The following is a 20913-nucleotide window of genomic DNA, read 5'->3' as shown; positions in this document are numbered from 1 at the left end:
GGACAACTTTGGACGTTGGACATTTATGGAACTTGCATCGTCTATTGTGAGAAGTGGGTGTTTCGGGGGGAGGGTATTGTATAATAATAATAATCCTTGCATTGATATAGCACCTTATCACGTTGATAAGACGTCTCAAAGCGCTTCATAATATACTGTAAAGTGAATTGCCAGTATATTTTGCGTTGATTACCATAATTGTGTCATATAATTGTATACAATTAGCATGAAAGAGCAGTGAGGTATGAGCAGACAAAGTGGTATTATTTAAGAATGAAAAGGCCCCCCTCAACCATTGAAATGAGTTGTGATTGGTGAAATCACAAGATGCTTGGCCCATTTGATCTCATCCTTCCACTGTTCTTCTTTTACACTAATAATAATAATCCTTGCATTTGATATAGCGCTTTTCATGTCGGGAGGACGTCCCAAAACGCTTCACAGAACACATTGTAAAGTGAATTGACTGTATACTTGTGGGCGAACGCGGCAGCCAATTGCGCACAGCAATGTCCCACAAACAGTCGTAGATTGAAAATGACCAATTTATTATTGTTTTTGGTTTTGGAGGGATTATTATTAGGCTCTGTGTGGAGTAAGGAAACTTGCCCAAGGTTTCGCTGTGCCTGGAATTGAACTCAGGTCTCTCGCTTGCAAAGCGAGTGCTCTAACCACTGAGGTACAGGACTCAGGAGAAACAATTCACTGTTTAAGAGCTGTTGTATGTTTCTACGAATCTTAATGGGTCTCTTTCCCCCGGCAGCCTCCTCATTGCCACGCTCACTGGATGTGCTGCTCCGTGGATCAGGAGACAATGTGTTTGTGACGTGCTGGTGAGGGACAACAGAAGGTCCCCGCCAACCCTGCACTACCATGTTCCAACCACAGAAGCCCAAATACAAGAGGCACAGGACGTCACTCACTCCCAAAGGGCAATTTTAAATTTAATTCCAACCTCCCCACCCACCACCCAGTCCATGGAGAGATTGAAATTTTGTTTAAAAAAAACTCCCAAAATGTAATGTAAATGTTGTATCGCATGACGGGCCTAAAGCCCTGGAAGGTCCCAGGATTCATCCCCTGATCTGTGTTTGAATATGGCTGGTTTTATCTGGGGTTAGTGCCCCTGGGATAGAGAATGGGAGGGGCGAGGGGAGAAAAAGGAAGACATATCAGCTGTTTACACTCCCAATTGACTATCCTGGGTCTCCTCTTTCCCCCTCTTCTTCCCCCCACCCCACAACATCTGCCCAGAACAGGAATGGACTCAACCAGTGAAGGCCCATCTGCAAACATCGGCCACACTCAATGTTTACGCTCACTGATACCAAGGAATTCTATCCAAATGAGGAGGGGCAAAATGAAGAGAGATGAGAAGGAGGAACTTATGCAGTTGTATTTAAATCTGCTGCGGCTGGAACATTTAAACCCTCAATGACCTTCCTGCTGACGCCAGAGCTGGACAAAGCTATTAGTTTGAGGCGAGCTCTGGGGCTGATCTGGTGCCCACGACAGAACCCTGAAGCTCCATTCTGCTTTTCATTGCCATTTAATAAAGAAATTCAACAACTTAATCAGAGGTGCAGTGAGGATCACGCAGAGGAACGTGCAGTAACAAGCCCACACAATGCTAGCTGGAGAGAGGGGAAGTGGGGTGGGGGTGGGGGGTCTGATCTCTAGGAACTGCTTTGCTAGGAAACAGAATCTTACTTGCCTGTTCTGCTCATCCCATCCTCATTATTGACCTGTAATCAATACAGTGCACACGTCACAGGCAATATTCAGCTATCTGAGCTGCCTTTTGAAGAGACAGTCTTCCTTTGTTGATAAATAAGGGATGGGGAGGGGAGGAGGGGAAAGGTGGGGAGAGAAAACAAACAGCTTCATGCATTAGTTCACAAATGCTGACAAAGGCACAAAGTGATGCTACCCAAAGGCTGTTACTGGATCCATGAGACATTCCAAAAGCAGCTCACATCCGGGTCCAAAGAGCTATCTTTTATCACTTGCAATTGGTCCAGGCAACCAGCGGCCCTGAGTAACATCTGCCTCGTTCAGCCAGACTATTTGTGTAAAGGCTTTGCTTTAGGAGTGCGGATAGGGAGAATTTTGGTGCACACACTCATGCACACCATGGGGTCATAGGTGAGTGAACCAGACAGATCTGAGAGGGGCTAGTGACCACCCTTTTGGGAGGAGAGGGATCAAGAGGGAAGGTGAGCAGGGGCTCCTTGGAGCTGAGCTGCTCCATGGTAATGTGCTTTCAAGGGAATTTCAGTCAGTTGTCTGTTCCTGAGCAAGGTGGGTCTGCAGGGTTTTCAAGGCACTGCTGATGACAGACCTACCAGCCTGGTTCATCCGCAGACCAGTCACTGGGAGCAGCAATTCTTCCCACTCAGCTCCTGTTAACCCTGCAAGCCAAAGCCCTAATGGATTGGATGGTCCTAACAACGGGAAAGCTTGCTGTCTGGGGCATGCTACGTGGTTTTAGCTGTTAAAACCCCAGCAGTTACCCCAATACACTTCCTGGCTCCGACCAATCTGCACCCAATACTCTCTAGAATAAGGTAAATAGATCCCTCTTAATATTTTTGTGTAGCCAATGCCAGGCATTGGATACATTTCCATATGCAAGTGGAATACATATGTGGAACACTCAGTCTGGTTGAATATTGTGATGACATCCAGCTGACCACAAATAAATTAGGTGTGGGGGAAGGGGAGAGTTGAAGACAAAGACGAAAAGAGAACACAGAAAAGAGGGCAGATGAGAGAGAGAAAGAATGAGAAAACTTCAGGAAGAATGAAAGATGTGGCAATGAGAAAGATCCGGGAAGTGGGGGGGGTGGGTCAGGGGGTAAACATCAGGGGGAGAACAGGTGGAGCAAGGAGAGAAAGGAAGAGGTATTGTAGGAATGAGATTTGAGGGCCAATGACAAATCCTGGCAGAAGATTGGGGTTTCGGGCTGCAGAAATTCATTGACAAACCATGCATTATGCATCAACACAGCAGATGCGTTTGTTCGCAGTGCCCAGTCCACCTTCCCAGCGAAAGGAGTGGTGGTGGGCAAACACTCAAAGCAGAAAGACAGAAAAATTCCCCCCGACTCGTGGGTCCCTGCTAAGGTTGCTTCCTTGTCAAAGATCTTATTTTGGTTAATCTGAATGGCTAATTAACAAATGACTATCCTACGATCAAATTACCTTATGAGGAGGTAACAATGACGGTGAGCTGCCCTAATGTATTTATGTATACATTACCATCCAGGGAGGCATCGCTACAGACTAGTGATAATGGCCAGTACATTTCGTGAAACTGGTCTGGCCCCAACAATTTCTCTTTCTCTATTTCTTTGAGACGTTGCTTTTGCCCACTATATGTAACAACAACTTGCATTTATATAGCACCCCTCACACAGGATAGCGTCCCAGAGCACTTGGCAGAGCACGTTGCTGAGCCAGGGGCAAAGGCAAAGTCTCAGCGAAACAGAGCATAATCCTAATATTTGATACAGCGCCTTATCACATTGTTGAGACGTCTCAAACGCTTCACGGAATATACTGTAAAGCGGATTGACTGTATATTTTGTGGGCAAAACGCAGCAGTCCATTGCGCACAGCAGTGTCCCACCAACACTGAGTGACCAAATTTTTTTTCGGAAGGATTATTATTCACGGAAAGCGATCTGCCAGTCGAACTAACAACCGGGTTCCTACTTACTGCTGGGTAAACAGAGGAGCGTGGAGTAAGGAGACTTGCCCTGCCCGGAAATCGAACCCTGGTCCTCGCTTGCGAGGCGAGCGCACTAACCACTCTACTTCGGGACTCCACCATGAGGACTCTATCGGATGAGCCTCAAAACTGCAGTTTTACAAAAACATCACACTTTTGACGTTTCTTAAACAGTCTCCCTTTTTGATGTGACAGTCAATATTTGCCGAAGGTGGGTGACTGGAGGATCCCGGTTGGAATAACCAACGCTGCAGTTCTAAAACTGACCACGAGGTGGCGCCTGAGCTCTTTGTTTGCAATACACAATTAGAGATACTGTCTTGAGCTCAACATGCAGCTGCCCTGGGACTAAGTCACCTTTTCCAGGGTCTTGTTGTTCAGAGAACTCTACAACAGGATTAAATCTGCAATGTAATACCCTGCGCGAGTGCCATGGATCTGTAACTTCTTGATAAATCTATTTATTGCATTGATTTTTTAAATGCTTGCATTTGATACAGTGTCATATCGTTTTGAAATGTCTCATTGCAGTTCACACAATGAGTTTCATTGATTGTTATGTGGATAAAGGCAGCAGCTAACCTGCACCAGCCCCATCCCACAAATACCAATAAAGTGAGTGACCCATACATTTTTTTTTGGTGAATTCCAATGAGGGACAAATACTGGGCATGAGATTTCTCTGCTCTTTTTCAAAATAGCGCAGTGGGATATATACAACATGCATAGAGAGCTGACAGCTCAGTTTAACATCTCATCCGAAGGACGACATCTGATAATGTCGGGCTCTCTCAATGCTGCACTGGGAGTGTCCACCTGGATTGTAAAGCCCAGTCCTGGTGTGGAGCTTGAACCCACAATGTTCAGGCACAGGCGAGAGAGAGTGTAACCAACTGAGTCAGGATCTGGAGCTGTTGCTCAATCCCCTGTAATAAGATTCCTTCCCATTGTCTACAACAACAAAAACAAAATTACATTTATAGAGCGCCTTTCACGTCGGGAGGACGTCCCAAACTACATACTGTATCCCGAGATATTATTATCTAAGGAGCTTTGGGCAGCCAGTTCCCACTCTGCTACTGATTGTACATCAGGATCAGGTCGGACAGAAAGCATCCGAAAGCACATATTGTTGTCTGATAGTTTTACAATATTCCTCAGAATAGACTGATTGTCCTACCTGTAATTAAACTGATTTTGAAAATCTCTGTACTTCCCTGCTTTAATTCCAAAGCAGGAGCATTCAGTTCTCTGTAGCGACCGAGTTTCTCCAGAGAATCTCTTCCACCCCAACCACCCCCAGTCGCCTGCTTGCCGAGCTCCCACAAAGACAAATAAAAACAAACCCCAAACCTCCTGACGGTCAGATCAAGAGGTTGTAGACTGACAGCCTCTCACCTGGGCTTCGATAATCTTCTGCTTGGCATCAATGACTGCCTGCATGTCTGCGTGGTCTTTCTTTAGCTCCTCCTCCACTGCCATCAGTCTGCAAACCAACCAGGAAAACACAGGGAAAGAGTGAAGCAAGAGACAGCTGAAACTACTGAGTATCAGATAAACAACAAATTACATTTGTATAGCGACTTTCATGTCGGGAGGACATCCCAAGGTGATGGACAGTCATGAGAATATAAGAATTTGCTGGCGAAAGAAGACCAAGGTCCATCTAGTTCGCCTTCCACCATCCTGGCAGTCACTTGACATATATCCAAAACTATATACTGTATCCCAAGATATTATTTTCTAACAGAAATCTATCTAATTTGTTCTTAATACAAATGACACTTTCTGTTTCCACTAACTCCATAGGTTTACTACTCGCTAACTGAAGTAGTGTTTCCACAGATTTGTTCCCCTTCAATCACAGGCCGTGTCCTCTAGTTCTACTGTTCAGTACAAGATAAAACTGCTCATCGTGATCTACATTATCTAGTCCATTCAGAATCTTAAAAGACCATTCCCAACCTTCAGCTCGGCCTCAGTCAGGGATTTGGACCCGAGCTGGGTGGTGGGATCAGGGAGGGTGGAGGATAGGGGTAGGAGGGTGACTAAAGGTGAGGTCAAAGAGGAGGGTCTTGAGACAGGCCTTGAAGGAGGCAAGGCAGGGGGTGAGGTGAAGGCACTGTGGCATGGTGCTCCAAAGGCCAGCAACGTCTCCCAAGTGCTGACTGAGACACTCTCCTCCTGAGTCTTATTCTCTTCCGTTACCCTCATCTAGTCTTAATATCCTTGAAAGACATAAAGCAGACTGGTGGGATTCAGGAAGGAACTGGATTGATTTATACCAGTGTTGTCAAACCCAGATTTGTATTGAGCTACAAGAGTGGTTCATGTCCAGTGTGAACCACAACAAAGGTTGCTTGTGTTTGACTGACAGACATTTACATATGAAGAGAACAGAAACATCATGAGGTGCAAGTTACATGGAATATACACTAAAGTGCCTCTGCGCTTCACAGAATATACGCTAAAGTGAACTGACTATATTTTGCGGACAAAACGCAGCAGCCAATTACACACAGCAGTGTCCCACAGTCATCGAATGAGTGACTAAATTATTATTATTATTTTAATCTATTATCGCCCCCGAAAAACAATCCGTCAATCGACTAACACCCGGGTTCCTATTTAAATACAACAACTTGCATTTATATAGCCCCTTCACACAGGGTAGTACTTAACAGTGGCGGAGCCTGATGCCAAGCCGGGGGACTGTAGGGGAAGGTCTTCAGGTGTGAGATGAAAATGGGGAAGGAAAGGGCAAGGGGGAGGGATTGAGGGAGAGTTCCAAAGTTTTGGGGCATACTGGTTGAAAGCATGGCTGCTGACGGTGGAGCGGAGTGCACGAGGGACAAACAGGAGGCTGGTTAGGGGAAGGTGCCTCTCCCGCTGACCTGCTGATGATGGTCTTCATCTGACTGTCCTTCTCCTCCTGCTGTCTCCTCAGACGCTCCTCGCTCTCCTCCAGGCGAGACTTGTAGTCCAGCAACAGCTTCTGCATCTGCTGCTCTTGGGCCAGCAGCCGCCGCTCGTACTCCTCCAGACGGCGGCTCGAGACCTTGAGTCGATCCTTCAGCTTTGTGATCTCCTGCTCATACTGTCAGGGGACCAGGAAACACACAGTCATTTCCACACTGAGGGCCAATCTTTTACCTTCCCAGTTCCCCCCGCCCCACTCTCCTTTCCCGAGTGGCTGTGAGCACGGTTCCACTCTCTAATCATTTAATAATAATAATCCTTGCATTTGATATAGCGTCTTATCACGTCTTCGAGACGTCTCAAAGCGCTTCACAGAATATACACTAAAGTGAACTGACTGTATATTTTGCGGATAAAACGCGGCAGCCAATTGCGCACAGCAGTGTCCCACAAACAGTCATGGATTGAGTGACTAAATTATTATTATTATTTTAATGTATTATCATCCCTGGAAAGCGATCCGCCAATCGACTAATACCCGGGTTCCTACTTTACTGCTAGGTAAACAGAAGCGTGTGGAGTAAGGAAACTTGCCTAAGGTTTCACCCCGCCCGGAAATCGAACCGGGTCCTCTGTCTTGCGAGGCGAGCGCTCTAAATAATAAGCTATAGGACTCATTTCCTCTCCCTGCCTGCACCAATACATGACGATGGTCCAACCTGACCTACAGCCGTCAAATAGCGTCAAGTGGGACGACCCATGTATAAAACAATAAACCCGATTGAGGCTCTAACACAGACGTTCAGCATCTGTCACAAGGACACAGCAGCCGTCTGCCGCAAAGCTATTAAATCCACCGGAGCAGACCAGGGCAGCGGCAGGCTGATGTACCAGTCACCGGAAGGTGAATGCATTTCATTTGGGAAGAGGGAGTGCAGAAGAGTGGTTAGGATCTGAAAAGCTGACCTTGTAACTGTCTCAAAGCAGTGATTGGAGAGCGACAGCCCTGAAGTGGATTGTCAGTCACACGGGCCTGACCTGAGATCACCGCACAATCACATCAGCTGCTGATAAAGGCTTTTGCAGTTTTTGTGTCTTAAACACTTCAACGTTTCACCCAGTTGCCTGTCGTGGTACCCTTTGCTCCACACAGGGAAACCCTGTGGTCACCTGCGCAATCCAACATGTTAACTTGTGACCTTACACACTGTCCCCATCGGGTGAGTCAAGGCTAATGGATTGGCAACGTCAGTGTATTTCTGAGTATGCTCTCATGTGAGGCGAAGGCCACAGACTAACTACACGTTACGTTTACGTGGCTTATTCCATGGAAAGGGAAACGCCTCAAAGTGCTTTTCAGAGAAAAACTACAAATAAAGTGAATACAAAGCAGACGGTTAATCTGAACCAGCAAACGTCTTGCAAACAATAAGATGAGCAGCAGTCAGTTAGTCGGAATTTGGGGTGAATTTCAATCAGGGGATCATGAAATGGAAGGATTATTTTATCAGTAACACAGGGAGAGGAAAACCTGTTATATAATAATAATAGTAATTATATATTATATTTTATCTGTAACACAGGGGGAAGGGAAGGCCTCTTGTACCCATGCCCTAACTGCCATCACTGCATTTTATTCACTTACACTCTATCCTGAATCAAAAGGACCCCAGGCTTGACTCACCTTCTCTGCATGTTTAGTCTCTTCTGGATTCTGCTCAGCCTCCTCCTCCTCCACGTACTGTCCGTTGTTTAGAACCCAAGCCGCTGTTCTCTCCACTGGTGACATGGTTGCTGTCTCCACTGGTGACTGGACCTGGGGGAACCCGAGCAAGTCAGTTAGCATCACCTTCACTTTGCCGACACACTGCCAGCCAGCGATCGAGGCTCCTGTTATAACTCTGAGAAGAACATTCCCACTGCCTGGTGCTGTGTACACGGGAAATATGCACAGATTGCAGGAATGTTGCAGGAGCTTGGCTGACTTCTCAGCTCATTGAGAATACAGTCTGCTGATCGCAGTAAATCTCCCCATGGAAACTGCACTCCTCAGGTGAGGAGAGAAGTGTCGAAGCCGAAAAAAGCAATGTGAAGGAGTGTGGATCTTGTTCTAGGGATTACTGTGAAGCACAAGGATGGGGTGGGAAACTCTCTAACAATCTCTGATAAAGGCCTTCCTTACTCCTCTGTTTACCTTGCAGTAAGTAGGAACCCGGTTGATAGGCGACTGGCTGATCGCTTTCCGCGGGAATTAATCTCACTCAACCCACGACTGTTTGTGGGACACTACTGTGCGCAATTGGCTGCTGCGTTTTACCCACAAAATATACAGTCAATTCACTCGACAGTATATCCTGTGAAGTGCTTTGAAATGTCTCAAAGATGTGATAAAGCGCTATATCAAAAGCAAGGATTATTATTTTGATTATGATTATTATTGTTCTGGTTTCGGGTTCTCGTACCTGCTGTGACTGCTGCGGCCTGGGAACAGCCCGCGCCTTCGGCACTGGACTCTCCCCTTTGGATGAGGTGGAGGTTTGCCGTGACCGGCTCTCGCTAGCGGGCGGTGGAGGTGGCTCAGGCGAGGCTGACATTGGTCCCGGCACGGTGTTGGTGTTGCCGCTGGTGCTCCTGTGGGCAGTGCTGAGCGGCAGCGACGGCGGGGTCTTCCCCCGGGCCCCAGGGCCAGCCGGCTCTGCCCGGCGCTGCTGTGAGGGCCCGATGCTATTCTGCCGAGGCAGGGCCACAGGAAGGTTGCTCCTGTCGGGCACGGTGTGCCGCTTGGCGTAGTCCTCACTGTAGACACTGCGCTTGGCACAGTCCTCCATGCTGCTGTTACTGGGGCCGCTCAACTTGCTGACCAGCTCCTCACTGTTACTGCAGCTGCGGGAGCTGGTGGAGCTCAGGTTCTCTGAGCTGGAGTCCAGGACCTTGGTGCTGCCGGCCAGTGGGTTGTTGAGCTGGTAGACGGGGTTCTGGAAGGAGAGGGGCTGCAGGCTGCTCTGCTGGCTCAGGGCTGGGTGCAGAGGCCTGCGGATCTGAGGTGCGCTCTGGGCCCCGCTCTGCTCCCGCAGCTGCCGCTTGGCCACGTGGGAGATCGAGGCGTGGCTGCCGCGCTCGCAGCGCAGGGCGGGCACACTGCCCGTCGTCCCCTGAGCGACGCTCGTGGTCTGCAGGTCGACCAGCGAGACACTCCTGCCGTTGGGAAGGCTGCTCTCCTCTTCCTCCCTGTCGGAGTAGGTCATGCTCTGGGTAGACGCCTGCTGGGTTGCAAAGTGCTGCTTACTGTGGAAGAACGCTTCAATGTTCTCCTGGGTTGGAGGCCGCAATTTATGAACGTCCCTGAAATAAAAACACACACACACGCAAGCATGTTATGTATCCTATTTTTCCACCTTCTCTGAGCTCAGACCTGGTGCTGACTGGGCTTTTGTCAAACACACATGCCCGGCCCATAAGGAGCCTGTTAGTTCAACAATATGACGTTCAAGATTACTGAGCAGAAAAAACGCCCACGGACCACATGCAGAGGGTGAGGGTTTCCACTGGAATCTTGACCTGACCTGGGAGGTAGTCCGTGGCACCAGAATTTGCAGCCGGGGGAGGGGGAGGTTAGGTACGTTCGAATTATCTGCCGTCACAAAGAGGAAGTGGAGAGCTCACTTGACCAATGGTTCACTAAAGCTCAGGCCGGGCTTGCCCTGCCGCAGAGGCCATCCTGACCTCTTGGGTGGCTGTGAAGACAGGGATCAGGTCCTCATTGACCTTCGGCGCCACAAGGAGTGAGGTGGGGGGGGGGGGGGGGTTGGGTGGGGTGGAATTGTGGCTTGTCTGTAAGGACAAGTTCCCTAATGGACTGCAATTCGGTCTAATTCGGTAGTGAGCTGGGTCTTGCTTACCTATAGAGAAAAAAAAAGGTGCATTGGAATGACTGGGGTTAGGGGAGAGTGGTGAAGAGCTGTTACACGGGTACGCAGTCTAGCCTTACCCATCGCTGGGGTCCTCGAATATCCTCTGCAGTCCCGAGTAGACACTGCCACTGACATTGGGGTTGGAGCTGACTTGCTCCTCGAAACGCCGGATTTGCTGCTTGATGGGCATGGGGCTGGTGAGGGAGCGGGTGATGTCTCCCAGAATGCGGGGCAGAGGCACCAACTTTGCCACTGTGGCCTGTAGGAATGAATTTTCACCCTGGTTGGACAACACCACCGGAACAGCCCGCGTTTGCATTGGGTGAAGGATGACGTGATGCAGCAATGCAGACAATAACCATGGAAACCAAGGAACAGGAGACCGGGAAAAGGGGAGAGGATGGGGAGGAAGGGGAGGAGAGAAAAGGGAATATGAAATAAATTAGAAATAAAACTAATGCAAATCAATGTGGTTTCAAAACGAAGTTGCAACACTCCAAGACAAACACAAACAACATGCAGAACTAAAGTCTGGAGTTTTTAAAAACACAACCTGATGAATGTGAACCATTGACTCGGAGTGAGGGTAAGGGGGGGCGGTGAGGAGTCACTCATAAAAACGATAGCAAATCAAAGCCTTTCACTGTGTGACAAGCAAGCGTTCCCACATCGCCTCCTGCCTCTACACAGCTCCAGCACTTGCTCAGCAGCTCTAATCTTACAATAGTAAGGACGTGCGTAAGATGGTAATAATAATAATAATAATCCTTGCATTTGATATAGCGCTTTTCACGTCGGGAGGACGTCCCAAAGCGCTTCACAGAACACACTGTAAAGTGAATTGACTGTATATTTGTGGGCGAATGCGGCAGCCAATTGCGCACAGCAATGTCCCACAAACAGTCGTAGATTGAAAATGAACAATTTATTATTGTTTTTGGTTTTGGAGGGATTATTATTAGGCTCTGTGTGGAGTAAGGAAACTTGCCCAAGGTTTCGCCCTCTGCCTGGAATTGAACTCAGGTCTCTCGCTTGCAAAGCGAGTGCTCTAACCACTGAGCTACAGGACTCCACAGTAATTTAGTGTGGGAGCGTCCGAGTTCTGAATGCTTCGTTGCAGCTTCACAATTATGTCATCGCGCCCCCCACCACCCTCGGATATTCTGTGAGAACATCAGCTGTTATTTAACCATCTTTAAGAAAAGGCCCTTTCTGCTCCCACCTTTTGAAGCTCCTTCCCACAGTTCCTTCCCTCGCTCACTCCCTTGCCTCCTTCAAGGCCCATCTCAAGACCATTCTCTTAAACTGCACCTTCGGTCACCCTCCTACCCCCACCCTCCTTGCCCTCCACTCTTTCTGACCCCAGGGGCTTAATGGTCTATTCCTATATCCCACTCCTGCTATAAACACACCCATGTTTTCCTCTTGCAACCAACACTTGTGGACAACAGTTTCACAGCCAATGGTCATGTGTAAGCTTGGGCACTAAGGGTCAGTGCACTACAGGACCGTGGATAGATATCTGACCTTATCCTCAAGGTCAGCTAATGCAGCACAGAGCAGAAACTGAACCTGGGACATTCCTGTTTTATGCAGCTCAGCCTCCCAACACTGAGCAATCAGGGCAGTGAGAGTTTTTCTTAATGAAAGTTTTAAATGTTTATTAGTTTTAAATGAGAACCTCCCCCAGAAAAAAAAACACATTTATTTTTTAAAGCTCGGCTAGAAGGCAGCGATTTAAAAAAGGGAAGCCGGTTTTAAGCCCCTTGCCATCTGCTCTCCACAGGAAATAACAGATGCAGTGGATGGAAGTGTTTATCAGGCAAAAACGTTTGACAGATTGTGTGCATGCAGACGCTGCCCTTTGCCAGCCTTTGAATCATATTGTGCCTGAAGGGAAAGCAAGTCATGTACTGCGTTGATATCGCTAACTGCACGTCTCCATCACCATAACTACACGACCCATTGGGGGACAGTCCGCACACAAACACAACTGTTCTTTAACTTGTAGTTCAAGACACGTCCTGTCCTCCCTTTTTATCTTGCACGAAAACAGAGTAAATCAGGCTTTTTATCAGCACTTTATGAATAGTTCACTGACTCATTGATCTCAGTTACTGGGAATAAACACTTTCGCTCGCAAACAGAAAACACATATTTCAAACATCAAATCCCACAGTTGGTGTTTTGTTTACACAAAACTGAAGGTTAACATTGTAGTTCCCAGTAGAGCTGAATTTAAGGCTCTGGGAATTTGAAAGAAACATCTGTAGAATGTCAAAGAGTAAGAAAATTAACAAAATTAACAACTGATATGAGACTTCACAACTTTCACCTATATAAAGGGCGTGCCTCCAACTCTTGAAAATACCTTGTCAAGTTGAGCCACCACCTCCCAGAGCAGTGAATGAAGAACTGAGAGCTCACGGCCCAAGTCAATATAGCCCTCAAACCCTGGCGTGTTGGAAATGGTGTCTGGATTGGAGATTTCCACCAGAAAGCGCTTCATGCCGCTCCACTCATGCTCCAGGAAATCATTCATGAATGCCATGTACTCTTCCTTGTTCCCAAACCTACAGGAATCAATAGCACACATTAACGTACTAGGCTGCAGCCTCTGCAGAAACCAAACAGCTTTCATGCGTTCTTTCTTAATGAAGCCTGTACAATAAAATGGATGTTCCCCTGGAGCTAGAGATTTAAAACTATTACCATTTAACATGAATTTGCTGCTTGCTCACTTGTCAAATACTAAAAGGCTTTTAAACCCAGCACTGTTACAAGAGGTTCACTGAAGTTCCATACTTAAGAATCTCATACAGATTGGAATTCATTGCAGTCCTTTTCTCACCAACATCATTTGGAAATCCGATTTCTTTTCAATTACAAAATAACAGTTCATTGATAGCCAAATGGGTTAAGGCACTGCCAGGTGCAGTACCCAACCACAGAGACCAGAAGGTGACAGGCTGCCAGGTCTCAGACAAGTTAACTGATCTCAGCAAAGTCAGCACTAGGGGTAAAACTTTTACTGGAATGATACCAGGTATGAGGGTCTTCAGGTATGTGGAGAGATGAGAGAAATCGTTGGCATTGAGCAGAGAAGGTTAAGGGGAAATTTAAAAGATGTATTCAAAATCATGAGTGGTTTTGATAAGAGTAACTAAGGAGAAACTGTTATCTTTAGTGGGTGGGTCGATAACCAGTGGACACAGATTTAAGACAGTTGCCAAAAGAACCAGAAGAGAGATGAGGAGATTTTTTTTNAATACAGCGAGTTGTTACGAAAAAGGGTGGTGGAAGCAGATTCAATAATAACTTTCAAAAGGAAATTGGATATATACTTGAAAAGAAAAAATGTCAAGGCTATGGGGAAAGAAAAGGGGAATGGGACTAGTTGGATAGCTGGATTTCAAAGAGCTGGCACAGGCACGATGGGCTGAATGACCTCATTCTGTGTTGTAAGATGCTATGATTCTGGGAAAACAATTGGTCTTAATGACCCTGTGCTAGTAGTGCAGGGTTCAATATCAGCCTGAGTTCCTCCTCTTCCTGATTACAATCCAGGGACATGTGAGTGGATGTTGGATGAGGACAGGGTATTGATTAAAAAGAACCCAATTCTAAATTAGACCGATTTTAAGAAGTTTTCTCAAATCTGCACGATTCTAATGTTAAGAGAGTGGTCTGAAGCTTAAGACAATTATAGACCTGGACATGATTTTAAAATTCAGCAACGAACTGTTACAGCGCATTATTTAACACCTTTGTTGTGCCCACAAAATACACAGTCAATCCACTTTACAGCATATCCTGAGAAGGGCTTTGAAATGTGATAAGGCACTGTATCAAATGCTAGGATTATTATATTATTACACACAGACCCCAGCCCGACCATGCAAAGTAACTGGAGCCAAGGACTGGTGCACATATTAAAGGCTCCCCCACATACTTGGTGAAATTGGCGAGGTTCTGGATGACCTTGGCGATAAGGGTGAGGGTGCGAGATGTCCGATCGTCCGGGTACTCCTGCATCAGGCCAAAGAGGCTGGGGGACATGATCGCTGGACACAGGAAGCGCAGGAAGAGCGAGGCGCTGATCAGCCGCTCGCTGATGTCGTGCTTCCCGCGGTTTAGACACTGCTGCTTCCAGGATGCGAAGACTTCCTTCAGTTCCCGTGGAAACACACTGCAAATGGCAGGAACACATGGTATTCGGGAGCTGCTAGTTTATATCTTCACAAAGCCAAGCTTCTCACCCATCATTGTCAAGCAAACAGTGCTCATATAGTTTATATTAGATTCTATGTTCTCCAGATTCTGCCGTGTCTGCAATTCCCATTCTGGTGGGGGATGGAGAGGCTGCACCTCAATTATTTCTCAAACTAACAGCTCAGAAAATTCGGACCATCAGCATAATTCAGACTTGTCTAACTGCACATCTGACAACGGGATCACAGTCAGGTCCCAAATCCTGACAGTCTGCTTGGCTCAGTTGGTAGCATTCTCACTCCCGAGTCAGAAATCTGTGACTCAGGGGTGAGAATGCTCTGAGTGTATGAGTTCAAAGACCTGACGAGCTTAACGCTCCAGTGAAGTGCCAGGGAAGCCCTGCAGTGTCGGGGGTGCTGCTCTTAGGATGAGATGTTAAACTGAGGTCCAACCCGCTTGTTAAAGATACCATGGCACTACTTGAAAAGAGAAGGGAGTTTCTCCTAGTGTCCTGGCCAACAATCCCTCCAGACAAAAAAAATGCTCACTGTTTGTGGGACATTGCTGTGAGCAAGTCACATTTGCTCTGCTTCCTTGTCCTCCTTGACCTCTCTGCTGTCTTCGATACAGTTGACAACTCTATCCTCCTCCACAGCCTCTCCTCTCACCTCAACCTTCATGATTCTGTCCTTAAATGATTCAGATTCTACCTGTCACACTGTTACCACAAACGGTTTCTCCTCTAGCCCCCGCACCGTCTTGTGCGGAGTTCCTCAGGGCTCTATCCTTGGTCCCCTTCTCTTCAATATTTATATGCTTCCTCTTGGCGACATCACCCGCAGACATGGGACAACTTTCACATGTATGTGAACGACACCCAACTCTATTTCTCTGCCTCCACCCTCGACTCCAGGACCACTGCTGTGCTGACAGAATGTTCTATCAGACATCAAGTCCTGGATGAAAGCTAACTTTCTACAGTTGAGCGTCAACAAGACTGAAGTGACCTGCTCTGCCTTTCCCCACATCCGCAACATTGCCCGGCTCTACCACTGTCTCACACATCTACCGAGACCCTCATACACACATTCATAACATCCAGGCTCGACTATGCAAACTTCCCGCTTGTTGGCCTCCCCAACTCCTTCCTCCATAGGCTGCAGATCATCTAAAACTCTGCAGCCCGTGTCCTCTCCTGCAACAGACTTTGCGACCCTATCACCCCCATCCTCACCTGACTCCACTGGTTTCCCATCACACAGAGTTCAAGATCCTGGTACTTTGCTCCCATCTACCTCTGCAACCTCCTAACCCCCTCCAACCTGCCGGCTCTCCGCTCAGCACGCTCCGGCCTGCTTCACATCTCCCGACTCGCCTACCCCACCATTGGCGGGCAGGCCTTCAGCCACTCTGCCCCCACCCCCTAGAACTCCATCTTGCAGTCCCTCCACCTCACCCTCTCCCTTGCCTCTTTCAAGTCCTATCTCAAGACCCTCCTCTTCAACCGTACTTCGATCACCCTCCGTCCCCCCTTGCCCTCCAACCTCTCCGAACTCGACTCCCAGCTCCGGTCCGAAACTGTCCTCCCGACGTGAAAGGCGCTATACAAATGTGCAATTGAAATGTGCAATTGAAATGTACAATCAAGGCCATGAAAAACACAAGTCAATACACCTTAGAAAACTCCATGAAGCACTTTTGATGTAAAAGGACACTCCATTAAATACAAGGATTATCATCATGCGGCTAGTATTGAGTTTTGCCTGTCCAGCAGAGCTCTCTCACCAGTAAGAGTTGATGATCTTGCAGAACGCCAGCTCACAGCACATCTTCAGGTTACACTGATGTTCCGGCAGTTCGGCCGACAAACATTTGCTGGGGTCCACCTCACAATTCTCGTCTGATTCATAAAGTGCCTTTATGAACTCTCCTGAAACAAGGTACAAACCACGAGAATTAGCACATATAACAAACAGCACAGACTAACTTGGGTAATGGGTGGCAGAGCCTGACAATCCGACAATAGCAAATTAACATTTAGATAATCCAGTAGTAAATTCCTGGATTGTAACTGCCCGCAACACAGGGGATATACTATACAAATCCAAGTCCTGCCCACAAATAAAGGTTGCACCAAGGATGTGATCAGACATACATTTGACATTCCCAGAGGAACTCCATTTACATTGTCGGCAATTTTGCAGGAGTGCTATGTAGATGGAATTCGCTCAGCCCTACAGTAATTCACAAGATCGGTTTGGATGAAGAATGAAGAAGACCTTTCGGCCCATTTGATCTTCAGAATATCCGTCCAACCATCTTCCATTCACAGCATGAATAAATAATAATTTAATTTAAGTTTAATAAATGAGTCCAGTCATTTTTTAAATGGTCTCAACCACAATTCCTGGTAAGACCAGCCACAGGATGACCCATTAAGGTCAGAATGAAAGGCTCCATCTCCATGGGCTGAGCCAAACTGAGCACATCAATCCCAACCTGTGGACGGCACAACTCATGTGGACCAAATGTGGAGCCCAACCCAACTGAACTCCAGCAAGATACGTGGCAGAAAGAAACCAAATAAGGTTTGTGCGCTCGCCTCACAAGGGAGAGGACCCAGGTTCGATTCCCGGGCAGGGGCGAAACCTTAGGCAAGTAATAATCCCTCAAAAAAATAGAGACTTCTCAACAACGTGATTAGTCCCTATATTCATAGATTCATAGAATGTTACGGCACAGAAGGAGGCCATTCGGCCCATCGAGTCTGTGCCGGCTCTTGGACAGAGCAAGTCACTTTCACTAACTCCAATCACCAGCTTTCTCCCCATAACCCTGCAAACCAGTCTTCACCAGATACCTATCCAGTTCTCTTTTAAAAACTGTTATCGAATCGGACTTCACTACCCTTTCAGGCAGATCATTCCAAATTCGAACAACTCGCTGAGTGAAAAAATTTCTTCTAACCTCCCCTCTGCTTCAAATATAAAGATTATTATTTACAATGACAGATCGGGGACACAAACAATGCAGTGTGATCTCCGAGATTGGGGCGGGTGAGTATAACCCTCAGGGTAGCTTCATTTGCTTGAGACTGTGTTTCATTAACTGAACTGATTAAACAGTTGGGTTTGTTGGGAACTAAAAGATCCTATGCATCTCGTGGTCCTGTTTTTCTCTTGCACATCAGTATCTCTGTTGCAAGGATGTGACTTGCATGAGTGAACACTGTACTGTACTTCAGTTTCCCCTGCTTATTACTGGTGTGTTTGACAAAATGACACAGAGCAATGCAGCTCACAATCAGCAGCACTTACCTAAGGCATCGTGGAGATACTTCTGACCAACCAGTTTTAAGTATTCCTCTATGGCTTTTGTTGCTAAGGTGTTTTCCCTGAAGAGGAGAACATCGTGTTCCCCGCATCGATCCACCTCGGACATCAACAGATCAGTCAGGAAATCCTGAAAGGTGAAACATCATCAATCTTTTAGCTGAGAAACCTCACTTCACTCAGGAACTGCAAACAGAAGTGATTCATAGAATCGTAGAATCTTACAGCGCAGAAGGAGACCATTTGGCCCATTGTGCCTGGTCTTTCAAAGAGCTATCCAACTAGTCCCACTCCCCCACTCTTACCCTATAACTCTGCAAACCCATATAATTGGCTCTTGCCAGCCTGTAACTAATGCTTTCCGGAATTAGGTTAGCAAAATGGGTTCCTCCGGGAGAGTGTGTGCATTCCATTCCAATAATCTATCTCTGGAATTTCCATGTGTAGGTAGGATGCACAGTATTCTCAGCTTGGTTCGGATACTCTTTTAAGCATGGTGATGGGTTTCTGAATGTGTCAGACGCCCAGCTGACCAAACTAACAAAACTAACCACAAATACCTTCTCTTGGCAGGATCCAGAGAATTACACTACCTAGTCCGTCTTTTCTCCCAGCGAAGCAAGTAACAGATCATTACGCGAGAATCAAAAGCTTTTATAGCCATCTGTTGTGGCCTATACACAGGACTGATACAAACTCTTTTCTCAGTGAAGCAGGGTTTGCACAGGTAATATAAAAATAAGAATCTGTGCATTTGATATAGCATCGTATCACATCGTCAAGACGTTTCAACATTTTAGACACTATATGAAAAGTGTGGTTTAATGTATAACATATCATAACATAACGAAAAGTGTGGTTTAATGTATAACATATCATAACATAACATGTAGGAGCAGGAGTAGGCCATTCGGCCCTTCGAGCCTGCCCCGCCATTCAATCATGGCTGATCTTCTAATCTAACTCCAGCTAATAACCTGACCCTGCCTTATCCCCATATCCCTTAATCCCTTTTGCAATAAGAAATCTATCTCAGTCTTGAATATGTTCAAGGACTGAGCGTCAACAGCCCTTTGGGGTAGTGAGTTCCATACATTCACCAGGGAGGAAGTTCTTCCTCAACTCAGTGTGAAAAGGCTGGCCTCTGATTTTAAGGTTGTGACCCCTGGTTTTAGTTTCTCCAACCAGGGGAAACAATGTCCCACTATCTATCCTATCATGCCCTTTGATGATCTTATAGGTTTCTATGAGTGAACACTGTTCTATTCTAGAGAATATAGGCCCAAATTGTTCAGCCTATCCTCGTAACTCAACTCCTTCATCCCTGGTACTAACCTAGTAAATCTACGCTGCACCCCCTCCAAGGTAAGTACATCCTTCCTTAAATGAGGAGACCAAAACTGGACACAGTATTCCAGGTGTGGTCTCACCAGGGCCCTATACAGTTGCAGCTTTTGCATCTTTGTACTTTTGCTATTTCTCTGCTGGGTTGGAACATTGGATTCCGATGGGACGCTGACTCTCCCAGCCCTTTGTGGGTGCAGTGTTTCCAAACAAGGTTACAAACCACTGGCTGCTTGCTCCCAAGTCTATAGAAATCCTAAAACAAGAGCATGGCTCAACAGGCTCCAAGGCAACTCAGTCCAGCGTCCCCAGTCACAGAGGTTCAGATAAAGTTTACAAACCGGGAGTCAATGCTTGCACCTGAAGTGAACCCATTTCAGTTGTCACTGGCAAGCGTTCAGGATGACATTTCCAAATCCTCATCATCCTGATCCCTACGAAGGATATCAGGAAATATTTCTCCTGCAAGTGTTAAGATCTGACATATGTCTTTATCAATTGCTGATCTGACTTTATTTGGTGTTAAGATTTCAAGAAGCTGGCACTTGTAGCCACAGGTCTGTAGATGAGGCATTCCTTTCGTTGTCAGCTTCTCCATGTTCTGTGTGCTGTGGATTTGGGTCAGTTGGAAATACTCTCACCTCAGGAGGTTGTAGTTTTAAACCCAATCTAGGGACATGTTCACATCTTATACTCCAGTGCAGTATTGGGTGAGTACTGAATCTATTAACAGACTGAGTTAACCGAGTCTCTGGCTTATCAGGTGGATGTTAAAGATTCCACGATGGCTGAACTTCATCATTCCATTTCTGGCTCTTGAGCCTCAGGGAGATTATCCAATGAACCATCAAGATCAGAAACCTCAAATTCCCCCATAGTCTTAGTTTAGAAGATCATTTTATCTTAGAATTTAAGACTATGCAAAATTGTGAAAAATTCCCCAAATTCGTCTTAATTTGGAAGCCTTTTTTTTAATGTTGAATGTGAACAAAACTGAAGCCCTCCTGATCGGCTTGCGCCAGCGTCTCAGCACCTCAGGCTCTGGCAGCATCAACCTCCATGTTTGCACACTTCAACTCACCAAGCCAGTCAGGAACCTCGGTGTCTTGTTCGACCCTCAACTGTCTTTTCTCCCCCACATTCAAGCCATGACCCGCTCTGCCTTCCCTCACCTCCGTAACATCGCCCGACTCCGCCACTACCTCACCCCTCAGGCCGCTGAAAGTCCTGTTCATGCCTTCATCACCTCCAGGCTCAACTATGCAAATGCCCTACTTGTCGGCCTTTCCAACTCCTCCCTCCACAGGCTTCAGATAATCCAGAACTCTGCAGCCCGTGTCTTCTCCCGCACCAAACTCGGTGACCCCATCTCCCCCGACTCCATTGTCTCCCTATCCTTCAGAGGATCCAGTTCAAGATTCTGGTCCTCACATACAAAGCCCTCCATGGCCTCGCCCCACCT

General features: G+C 46.9%; 1 protein-coding gene across 6 annotated transcripts in view; it reads right to left on the bottom strand.

Moving 5' to 3' along the window:
- rasal2 (RAS protein activator like 2) overlaps positions 1 to 20913 on the bottom strand; it is a 215502-nt gene that overhangs the window by 1554 nt on the left and 193035 nt on the right. For 5 of the 6 annotated variants that reach the window (XM_007902998.2, XM_007902995.2, XM_007902999.2 and 2 more), the window contains 10 exons: positions 18093 to 18237; positions 16561 to 16705; positions 14516 to 14752; positions 12935 to 13136; positions 10641 to 10843; positions 9115 to 9994; positions 8337 to 8468; positions 6628 to 6830; positions 5132 to 5219; positions 1715 to 1745 (listed from right to left, as the gene is read on the bottom strand). In XM_007902998.2, the coding sequence (XP_007901189.1) occupies positions 1715 to 1745; positions 5132 to 5219; positions 6628 to 6830; positions 8337 to 8468; positions 9115 to 9994; positions 10641 to 10843; positions 12935 to 13136; positions 14516 to 14752; positions 16561 to 16705; positions 18093 to 18237 (2266 nt within the window). The remainder of the gene's footprint in view (positions 1 to 1714; positions 1746 to 5131; positions 5220 to 6627; positions 6831 to 8336; positions 8469 to 9114; positions 9995 to 10640; positions 10844 to 12934; positions 13137 to 14515; positions 14753 to 16560; positions 16706 to 18092; positions 18238 to 20913) is intronic. The other variant, XM_007902996.2, reaches the window with a different exon arrangement.

This window comes from Callorhinchus milii, unplaced genomic scaffold, assembly GCF_018977255.1.
Source record: "Callorhinchus milii isolate IMCB2004 unplaced genomic scaffold, IMCB_Cmil_1.0 Scaffold5, whole genome shotgun sequence".
In the NCBI taxonomy this organism is placed as follows: Eukaryota; Metazoa; Chordata; class Chondrichthyes; order Chimaeriformes; family Callorhinchidae; genus Callorhinchus; species Callorhinchus milii.
The sequence above is the reverse complement of the archived record's forward strand: the minus strand, read 5'-3'. Positions and strand labels throughout refer to the sequence as shown.